Consider the following 11,064-nt stretch of genomic DNA (forward strand, 5'->3'; position numbering starts at 1 on the left):
TTTACTTAGCCTGGCAGGGCGAAGGACACTGTCTCAGCTGAACTATGGACACGCAAACACATATACTGATACTGATAAGCACTCACTGACGCATCACCCTCCCTACCCCGGATCCAACGCCACCTCCAACGCTTACCTCCCCTCTGATGTGGACATCGGGTCAGCTGGAGGCGCAGTCGAAGATTGCAGCGGTCCCAGATCAGATGTACACACTGGAACGCTTTCCCATGTTGCTTGTCTGTGTTTATTGTGCTATGGTGTGTTGATATCTGTGCATTCCTGTATTATCCTTTTGTGTTACACATTTCAATGTTTTTTTTCCTCGCTACCTGGCCTGACCTGTCTCCCCAATGTGATGTTGGTGTATTCTATGTACGGTCGGCAAGGTCTGTCATCTCGGTTGTGGGCAAAAGACCTGCAACTGACAAATAAAGGCTATCTCATCATCTCATCTCGTTATCAGGCAGCTGGTGTTTTTTGTTTGCTTTTTACCACACTCATCTGGCTGAATACTCTCTCAACTTCAGCATTTGAGTGTGGCAAGGACAATACAGACACATCAGCCTTTGCAAGTTCTTGAAACGGGTTGATATCAGCTGCATCCCTGTACTTCCAAAACTCACTCCAGAAGTCCATTGTGTTTTTTGTCACATTCCTTTTACTAAGATGGATAGCATGCCATTGGTGGACACTCTTATCTATCGCTTCATGGGAGAAGCCAAGGAGGTTAGCAATTTTTTTCTATTTCTCCAGGGCTCTTGTTGTGCTTTAGAGTTTCCTCCACATTGAAAACTGACATGTACTGCAATGCTCCAGTGTTGTCCGGCAGTCTCACTCTCGACTCATTAGTGAGGGATAAGGCTACTCACCACTTTGTGACATTTTTTTCATCCTCAGGTGCAAGGTGCAACTCAGCTGCTTTCAACTCAAAAATGTAACCAAGGTATGGTGTCATGGTGCTGGGTCGTTGACCCAGCGTTTTGTGTTTAGTATGATTATTGTCTTCTGTTCTAGTTTATTCTTATTTTGGTATTCTGTGTCCTCCCCTTGTGCCCTGTTTGTGTCCCTGAGTTCATGTTGTGGATTTCCTGTTTTACTTTGAAGGTCTTGTCTCATGTGAGTGTATTCTGCTTTACTCCCTTGTCTTGTCTTGCCTATTGAGTCCCAGCTGTGTGCCCACCTGTTCCTCGTTTCCTCATGTGCCTGCCAGTGTATTTTAGTCCCTGTCAGTTAGTTATTGTTGTCGCGTCGTTAACGTCGGTTACCTTCAACTTGCTGTGTGTTTGTTATGTCCAGTCCTCCAGCACCTCTGTTTAGAGTCTCGGTTTTGTGGGTTTTATTTTACGAAGAGTTTGTCCAGCAATAAAGCTGCGTTTTCAGAGTCCTGCATTTTGGGTCCACCACTTCTGCCTGCCTGCTAGTGATGGGATTTCCGGCTGTTTTTAGAGAACCGGCTCTTTCGGTTCGGCTCACTAAAAAGAGCCGGCTCTTTCGGCTCCGAACCAGCTCTTCAGGTTGTTTTGTTGCTTTAATTAATTAATTATTAAAAATAATATCAAATTATGCACAAAAGGAATTACTAATGTAAAAAAAAAGTGGTTTTATTTATATATGTTTATATATAAATATATGCGGTGGCCCCTAGAGACAAAACACGTACAAACTCCAAAACACATTTCTAGCATGAACTGAACTTCTAAAACAGAGCTACTAGATCACTTAAATTACACAATTGAAAGCATGAAAGCATATGTGTATTGTTTGTGTATTTATACACAAGCACTATATTCATATATAGTGTTTGTGTATTTATACACAAGCACTATATTCATATATAGTCAAATAATTAAAAAAATTAATTTAAAAAACAAAGGTTCATTTACAGTGTTGGGAAGGTTACTTTTAAAATGTATTCCATTACAGAATACAGAATACATGCCCCAAAATGTATTCTGTAACGTATTCCGTTACGTTACTCAATGAGAGTAACGTATTCTGAATACTTTGGATTACTTAATATATTATCATGCTTTTTACAACAACGTGAATGTACTATTGCTGTGTGATTTATTACTGTTACTGAAGGTCCGCGACTCCGAACTGTAGTAAAGGGGCCTCTGACTAGTACGGCGGGGTCCATGACACAAAGCACCACAGAAACTTACTTTGGAGTGGAGGTGTTGCATGGGGGAGCAGGAGGGACAAAATCCCAGACTGGAACACAGATGCAGAGACGGGTACAAGATAACAGAGTTTATGAAGATACAGATGTTCAGCAGCTGTGTTCACTGGTGTGTTTGTGTGTTTTACGTACAGTTCTCCAGCAGGATGCAGGTACTTGATGATAAGATATTTAAAAGTGTTATATTTGTACTAATTCAAACTAAACAGAGAAATACAAAAAACTAACAAACGAATTAACAGCCTGTTAACCGTCATGACTTCACTGCATTTATATAACAGCAACTGTTCTTGCGTTTGTAACACAAACATTTTATATATTCAAGAATCTGTAATTCAATAACACTAACAAGGTACATGAGCACTTAGAATTTGATGATTTAAACAACATTAAATATTGTTTACTTTTAATTTTGCATCAACTTAGCCAGTTACGACATTAAAATAATGACTTTTGTGATTTAAAACCTGATTTAGCTGACCTGCACTGCAGAGGGAAATATGGGTTTTTTAAGCTGTAGTTACAAGTTGCTCTGCAATACAATAAGATGCATTGAGATGAAATCACCCCAAAGTTTGATTAAAATGTAACAAGAATGTGCTGTATGAAGGCAGTTACTGTCTACAGGTTTATTTAAATACTGCAGATATATTTAAAAGTACATTTTTCTGATCATTGCAGTTTTTGTTTAAATTTTAATTGGATACTTGTTTTTTTACATGATGTGGATTACTTAGGTCACTGCAAAATCACACAGTAGCTCAATAATTCAAACATCACTTTGCACACTTTGTTTACATGTTGAGGGACACAGTAAAACAGGAAAAATATCGATTTTGAAAAAGTAATTGTGTGGCTTAAAGATTCAAGTGTATTATTTAGATGTTCCACTGCATTAGATGATCTTAAAACTATGCTTTAAGTACTCACCAACAATTTTCAGCGATGGTTCAGTTACATATTTTAAAATGCGGTTCAAAAGTAGTTTTGAGGTTTGCTTTTGAGGCTCTGAAAAGTACTTGTTCACACAGTGAAGACTCTGTCCTTATCTGTCAGGTTCTGGAGAATGTTACTGTTTAACTTCATTGTGTCACCAGGTAACCAAAACATTCCACTTCATTCCTGTCTGTTTCCAGCATCTCTTTATCCACAGTCATCATCATGGCTGGATCAACCTTCTCAGGGACCCTGGGGCAGACAGTTGATGTTGGGCACCGACTGAGAACACAGCACATGTCAGGATCATTATTGTCTTAGTAACCAAATTATAAGCAGAGACACAAAACCATGCTTAGAAAGGTTCATGCTTGTTTTTTGAGTGTATTGAGTGCATGAATATTTATGTTACGATATGCAAAAAGTCCATCAGTTATTGGAGGAAACAGCTGTGTTGCTTTACACTGTAAAAAGGAATCTGTAGAAAAATAGAAAATGTCCAGGTAATGTCCTGGTTCTGCAAGTACATTTTAAGATTGAGGGCCGGTGTCCTGCAGGTTTTAGATGTGTCCATGATACAACACAGCTGATTTAAATGGCTGAATGACGTCCTCAACATGTCTTAAAGTTCTCCAGAAGCCTGGTAATGAACTGATCATTTGATAATATCAAAAACCTGCAGGACACCGGCCCATGATATGCTATACATATGTAGTCAGTTATGGCCAAAAACTCACCTTTGATTACTGACTTGCATTCACTTCAGTGAATACTTGTCCTACATTAACACTGTATGGCTGACAGGACTTTTCCCCATATAATAAATCAAACACAAAATAGATTAAGACAGATTACTATACCAAACTTAAAGATGAAAGTGCATTTAGTGGATTTGGTTTATCAGCTCTTACTTTTCAAAGACATTGAGGAGAAAAGTACAACTATAAGTGCTTGTTCTGATGAAGACTTTTAAACTGTAAACAGCAGCTAAGTGAATAAGGATCTGTGTCCACGAATCCGAGGCAGCGACAACACTGAAACGCCATAGTTCGAAATCCTCAATGCGCGCCTTTTGTCCACTGTGTTCAAAATGCTCTCAACTGTTAAAGTAGAGGAGAAAAGTTTGACATATTTCACGACCATTAAACGTTAGAGAAGCCTCTCAAAAAGAGGCCACGGTTACTTCCCAAGCAAAAACCTCTGCTTGTGCTCACAAACCCTAAAAAGCAACAAATAAGACAATAATAAGACAAGTGACTACAAAGTGACACCAGAGGTTGGTGAAGAGCAACCATGAAGTGAGACATTGTGTGCAGACTTTCTAGTGATACCACTCTTCATATACCTGTGTGATAAAGTCCTGGTAGTCCATCAAATTCCATCGGAGCTTTAAAGAAAATACACTCAGCTTTTCCTCGGATTTTCAAAGTTGTTCGGTTCATACAGGAACTTGAGCAATCACACTTAACGTGTCGCTGTTTTGCTCCACCACCTCAGCCAATAAGCCCAGTCACAATTTATTTTGAGGAAAAAAGAAACGAAAAAAAGACATTTTAAGAAGTTTGTTTTTTGGTGCTGTTGTTTACATTTAAGCTAAAATAAAAGTACAAAGTTTAGTATTGAGAAAAGTAAGGTCGGCAATGACTTCAGTCTTAGCAGAGGGCAGTGACACTATTGGTTTAACCCCAAAAAGATGATTTTGTTCATCTGGACGTACCTTTTGTGGATGGATGTTTTTCCCACCTAAAAAGGTACGTCCAGATGAACAGAATCAAGATTTCCATACACAGGCGATTTAGGTGCATTTAGAAACTACTGATTTACGTTAATAAGCGAGTGCACACATTTCCGGCCTCTTATCACTTAGATTTCTGAATCTTAAGAGTGAATCGATTTACAGCAGGAACTGCACACTTAGCCATCAAGCGTTTTGGTAAAGTAGCACGAGTAGTGTAAAGTTTTGTAGGGTCCTGTTAAAAATCACACAAGCATCACAGCACATCTGGCATATTTTGTTCCATTTATTATAAACTATAAATTCCAGTTATCCACTGATCAGTAGTTTTTGAGTAAATGAATGTCACTGATAAATCAGTGGTGATTCACCTGCAAGTGTTTTTATAAACTGTATTTTGTTTTTGTAGAACTCACCAGCAGCTGTATTTGAATATCTCCTGTTCCACTTTTCCCTAACCTGGAAGCAAAGGATGGCGTAATTCTGACCAGGACACAAACCTTGGCGCTTATCATAGACGTTACATTGTCCGTGCAGCAAGAGAGAGAGCAGTGACTACTGATTAAGATCATTCAGAAACGTGTCCCTTTCTGGCAGCTGTGGCAACTTCTAATAAGAAAGTTTGCATTCTTAGAACAATGCTGGGTCATGTGTGATGTGTCATCGTGTGAGGTGTTACATTTGGACTTAATTCTGCTCAATTAAGTGTTTTGATCTTTCATTAAATATGGCAACTTTGTGTTGTGCTGCAAGTTGAAACCCACTGTCCTCATGAGCACAGTATCTAACAACTCACCTGAAAAAACTGATTGAATTCAGCTGGACACAATGGTTTTCAGTGGGAGAAATGTTTCATCACTCATCTGTGACACTGGAGAAGTCACTTGGATGAGTGACAAAACAATTTTCCTTGGAAACATCCAGAGGAACTAAACCTTTGGGCATATCCTTGCCTGTAATTCAGTCATCAACAAATGTTTTTATGTATAAATCTTTTCTTTTTTTTCAGATCTTGTTTCTCTTGGCTTAATTTCACAGAAGAAAACCTCTCTGGAGTTTAACACAAAAACTGAAGTCAAATAGTGAATTCATGTAAGACTGGAATTTATAGGAATAAAAAGAAATAAATACTGCTTAAGCTGAATAATTGTTGGGTTAAAGTTACTACTGAAGTTCTGTGTTCTCTCTCTCTCTCTGTGTAATATATATAACACACACACACACACACACACACACACACACACACACACACATATATAATTTTTAATAACATTTTTATAAAAATAGTTTTTATTTTAAATTAAATTGTTAAATAATAAATTAATTTAGTAATGTCTGAATAAATAAAATTATTTAAAAACGTATTTGTAAATGAATGTACAAAGGCATAATTTATTGTACAATTCATTATTCAAAGACAGAATTCTTTATTTCGATGCATGTGGCTCCTCCATGGAGTACTAGCGATGCCTTGCAGAATAATCTCTGCACAAAGGTGTCTGGAGTTACCTTGGGATATGCATTAGCCTCTCCTCCCACTCTTCCAGCAAGATCGTGCTGAGAGTCAAAGACAGGTGGCCATATCTCTACAGTCTTTAATGTAGATGTTGATAAGTTTCTGTAAGACTGCTGCTTCACTGATGATGTTCACATTAAGGAATAAACAGCACTTATAAATTCATAAATAGTTTGAACAGCAGAGGGCAGCATAAAGCAAAGCAGTGAATGAATGGGAGATTTCAACAATTACAGAAAAAAAAGATACACAGATGAAAATATGTTATTTTCATACAGTAACCTGATACCCTATGGAGGGACAGGTCTTTATATATATATATATATATTATGAAACACTTAAAAATTTACATTAAAAAAACACGTATCAACAACAGGGGATTAAAAAAAAATTTTATTCTTTATTTTTTCTCACCTATTTTGATCCTGAAACTCCGAACTAATTCTCTGAGTGGTGAAAGGTGCTGAAAAGTCCGTTTAAAGACGACACAGAGGAAAAAGGCAAGTAGGTAAGGACGGTATGCGAAAGTAGCGCGCAGTCGTGAACATTTCTGAACAGTTACAGCCAATGTCGACACGGAAGTGGGTTAAATGGGTCACATTTTTTTCTCATTCATTTCTCTCAGGTGTTAGAGAGGTTTAGCGCTTTTAGGGAGAGACGGTTAGTTAATATTATACATGTTAAGCAGTTTCTCCTGGACGCTAAAGCACTGTTTTGAAAAGTGGAGATTGTTAAGACGTATAAACAAAGGAGACAGGAGTTAAAGCCTGGCAGTAATGACGGAGAAAGGCTGCAATCCGGTGGCCCGGACGGTACTGCAGCAGTGTTTGCAGGCCAGGCTGCAGGTGAAACCAGCAGATGAACACTCCGAAGCTCAGTTTGTCCAGGTGAGAGACGCATTCTCTATCACTGCTTTGCAGACATAAACCAATCAGTGCTAGCAATACTGATAATATGCTTAAAAAGCTATCAATATAAAACAAAGACATTAAGTAAATATTGACAAAATCAATATCAATTACTAGTTCAGAAATACAATGTAATGTATATATTGATTCACGGATGTGTGTGTCAGACCTTTTCTTATTTTGACTTTATATGTGTTGCACATGATGCAACATCTTGGAGAAAGGACATAATTTTTACTGTATTTAACATTTCTGCTTTTATCTGTACTCTCAGATTGAAAGAGGGATGGTGATCTACATCTGCTTCTTCAAAGGAGCCACAGATGACATCCTACTCAAGATGGGTCAGTGAATTTTTTACTTTTTTCTTTGTTCTTAATAGTGAACCCCTGCTTCCCTGTGAATCCCTCCACAGATGATAAAAAAAAGTTGTGTCCTCGCTCTGTCCAGTGTCCACACTGTTGAACCTGCGGCTGAGCGAGTCGGATTCTGGGAAGATGGTGTCAGTGTTGGACCTTCCCGGGAGTTTGCTGATTGTCCCTCAGGCCACGCTGGGAGGAAAGGCCAAAGGCAGAGGCATGCAGTACCACAACAACATCAGCAAGGAGGATGGGCTGCGACTGTACAGCGCATTCGTTGCTCTGTGTGAGAAGGAGCTGAATGCTGCTGTAGCTGAGAGCAGCGCTGAAGTGACAGTAAAACACGGGACCTATGGTAACAGACAAGTGCTGAAGCTTGACACCAATGGACCATACACACATCTGATGGAGTTCTGAAGCTGAGCTCACCATCTCAGAGACAACATGTCATACTATTGTGTCTACCAATGCAGCTAGAAAGACTGATGTACTCGTATCTGAGTTGTGCATCTTTCAATATAAACAAAATAAAAGAGATTTAGAATTTGTCAGTTGTTTGTGTAATCGGCCAAAACTGGATTGTGTATGAAGGCTTTCTGATACTGTGGGACACTACCAGTCTCTACAAACACATGAAAAACTGAAAAATGAAGAGAGAAGGATGGAAATCCCTCAGCCAGACACAGACAGAGTGCTGTATTGTTTTTATTTATTGTTTAGTTAGACTGGGAGGAGCTGCTGGCACTCTTTTAGTCATGCCTTGGAATAATTGTTTTGCCTAACTGAACAAGTCGCCATGCATGTTGTTTTTCAGTGAGGCTTAAAAATGCTCTCAAAACAATCTATGCCACATGCTTTAGTGATGATTCTCTTATATTCAAGTTTTATTTATATTTCTTCAGCTTCTTCAGATGATGATAACATTGTGTGCCTTGTTAATTCTTTTAACAATCACTGCTTTGCCAAACTCAATCAAGTCACTCAAAAATTGTTTCTCATTCACTGTGGATAAACAATCAATCTCATGGCCTACGAAACACCCATCAAACAACCGAATGACTGTGATTCCATGGGTTTTGTGGTCCATCATAAATATTTCCATAAACCCTTTTGATTCTTATAATGAATAAATTGTAATAATTATTGGATACTAATAAGAGCATTACTTTCATTATTGTTCTTTCCTCCATCTCAGCATGCTGTGTTACTGTCTGATGATCACTGGAATGCATTACTCAGTTACTTTGTAAACAAAGGGATGCACTTGAGATCCCAAATCTCTCTAACTTCCACCCTACTTTTAAAATACCTCCTAACTTTAATGTGTGTAAACTTGATGTTATATTGCTACTCTAGCACTTCATTTTCTTGGTTATATTACCCTATTAATTCACATAAAATAAACAAATATAATAGCAAATATAAAAAAACAAAAGTAATAAACAATAATATACCAATAAAATAATCATACACATTTAAATAAAATTACATATTTGTGTATATTTACTTGCAGGTATTTGCACAGCTGTTGCATTCAGATTGATGTGGTTCTGGCAAAATTTAAACATGATAATTACCCAGCTGCAGGACAAATGTGTACAATTCTAGGAACTATAACTCACAGACAGTAATCATGTAGCTATATAATGAAATCATTAATACGATCTTGTTAAACAGTTTTTATACTACACTTTATCACTGCCATATAACATAAGATGTGAAACTTGTTGTACCATCTCACTATAGATGTAAGTAAGCTGGACTGCTGAAATATCAATACAATTTACCTCGTTCACCCATTCACGCTCACTCATAGAAGCACTTTTTGCTATGCTTTTCCATTTTCCAACAGTTGTGATCATAATATAAAATAAATGTAGACTTATCTTTTTATAATGAGAGTTTACAGCACATGCTGTTTCACTCTCTTCTCTGAAAGTTAAAAGGAAAGAAGACAATAACAGACAATAACAAAAAAGAGAAAAACAAGACAAGAGGAAAGTCAATAAATGATTTCAGCAACTACAAAACCTGCTGGTTTCAGGAGGAGTTGCCATAATAATATAAAGTAATCATACACTTATCTTTTTCTAATGAGTTTACAGCATTTGCTATTTCGTCCTTCGTCTCTTCACTGAAAGTTAAATAAAGATAATAACAAAAAATTAAATAAATAAGAAGAGTTACCGATCAGAGTTCTGATACAGTCATAGAATAAATATGTGTCTACTTATCTTTTAAAATCGGTCATTGTTCTTGTTTTCTCCATTCTCTCTGAAAGGCAGACAGCAGATGAAGAAAAGTAAGTTAAACAGCAAAGTAGACAGAACAAGTACCTCTCAGGATATCTCATAATGTGTGCATTTCTACTGGACACCTGTCCCAATGTTTCTCATAAGAATCGAATATCTTTGCCACCAAGCAACAGTGAATCATACCAAGAAAAATCTGAGGCATCAGAGTGAAAAATAAATAAAGAAAAATCACAGTCAATAATAATTTGGGACATAAAGTCTTCAAAACTAAAATAATACTGTCATTTGATGACTTCCTAATTAAAATACACAGCTGGGGGAATAAAGGCTCTGTATGCCTCCTTTTAAGCCATCTATCTATGTATGTTAACTGGCACAGGTCAGTAACAGACCGGGTGTAAAAAGAGCATCTTAAGCTGGGAGATTTTGTCAGGCATAAAGATGAACAGAGGGTCACCAATCTGCAAAAATAAAAAAAACGAGAAACCAAACAAACAAACAAATAAAAACTGCATCTACAAATTGTGGAACGACTTCAGAATAATGCAGAGAATCAATATTGGATGGCTGTGGCAGTACTGCATCTAAAAACGAGCATTGATCTTTGTCCCCGTCTGGTGGAAACCAATTCCTCTGCCCTTGCTCCTTGATGGCTGGAAGTATCATTTACTTACTTAGACTTATTCGTCACGATCACATGACTCTGGTCTTGCAGAGAGAACAATGCGTCCTCCGGAGTTGCGAGGGGCGCTCTTGTTTCTGTCAGAGAACGGAAGTGAGCTACACTCAGTAAGCTTGGGTTACGGCAGCTTCTGCAACCTGTGTGAAATCATTCTTCTGTCAAGTGATGACCATGTGACAGCAATTAAACTTCCGTTAAAATTATTTCCTGTGAAAATAAAAGCACTGAAAACGCAAACAAACGACTACCATTCAAGAAATAGTTTTATAAGTGTACTTTATTTTCTTTTATATATGTATTTTCTTCCCATCACTACCCATCCGTAAAACGTTGGGGTTTTTTGGTATAGCTTACTCATTTGATTCAACTTATTGTTGTTTGTTCAAAAATATCATATAAATCGTTTTTGAATGACATATATCATTATAATGTAATTGATTACTATAGAATACTTGGCATGACTCAGTCCCTGCGACCAACATAATACTTGT

General features: G+C 37.5%; 1 protein-coding gene and 1 long non-coding RNA gene across 2 annotated transcripts; both read left to right on the top strand.

The window, feature by feature from the left end:
- The first annotated feature begins 558 nt into the window (after window positions 1-558).
- On the top strand, window positions 559-5,997 carry LOC145422489 (uncharacterized). The gene is made up of 3 exons (XR_013903784.1): window positions 559-726; window positions 898-943; window positions 5,863-5,997. It is a non-coding gene; the product is annotated as an uncharacterized LOC145422489 (long non-coding RNA).
- An 888-nt stretch (window positions 5,998-6,885) lies between these two features.
- On the top strand, window positions 6,886-8,183 carry dtd2 (D-aminoacyl-tRNA deacylase 2). The gene is made up of 3 exons (XM_026152185.2): window positions 6,886-7,256; window positions 7,552-7,621; window positions 7,728-8,183. The coding sequence occupies exons 1-3, from the start codon at window positions 7,146-7,148 to the stop codon at window positions 8,051-8,053; spliced, it is 507 nt and encodes a 168-aa protein (XP_026007970.2). The 5' UTR covers window positions 6,886-7,145; the 3' UTR covers window positions 8,054-8,183.
- The last annotated feature ends 2,881 nt before the right edge of the window (window positions 8,184-11,064 follow it).

The sequence above is a fragment of the Astatotilapia calliptera genome, chromosome 19 (genome assembly GCF_964374335.1).
Source record: "Astatotilapia calliptera chromosome 19, fAstCal68.1, whole genome shotgun sequence".
NCBI lineage: Eukaryota > Metazoa > Chordata > Actinopteri > Cichliformes > Cichlidae > Astatotilapia > Astatotilapia calliptera.

Coding starts and splice junctions, on each gene's coding strand:
- dtd2 (XM_026152185.2), top strand. CDS start 7,146: ATGACGGAGAAAGGCTGCAATCCGGTGGCCCGGACGGTACTGCAGCAG. Junction 7,257..7,551: donor CCGAAGCTCAGTTTGTCCAG/GTGAGAGACGCA, acceptor CTGTACTCTCAG/ATTGAAAGAGGGATGGTGAT. Junction 7,622..7,727: donor TGACATCCTACTCAAGATGG/GTCAGTGAATTT, acceptor CGCTCTGTCCAG/TGTCCACACTGTTGAACCTG.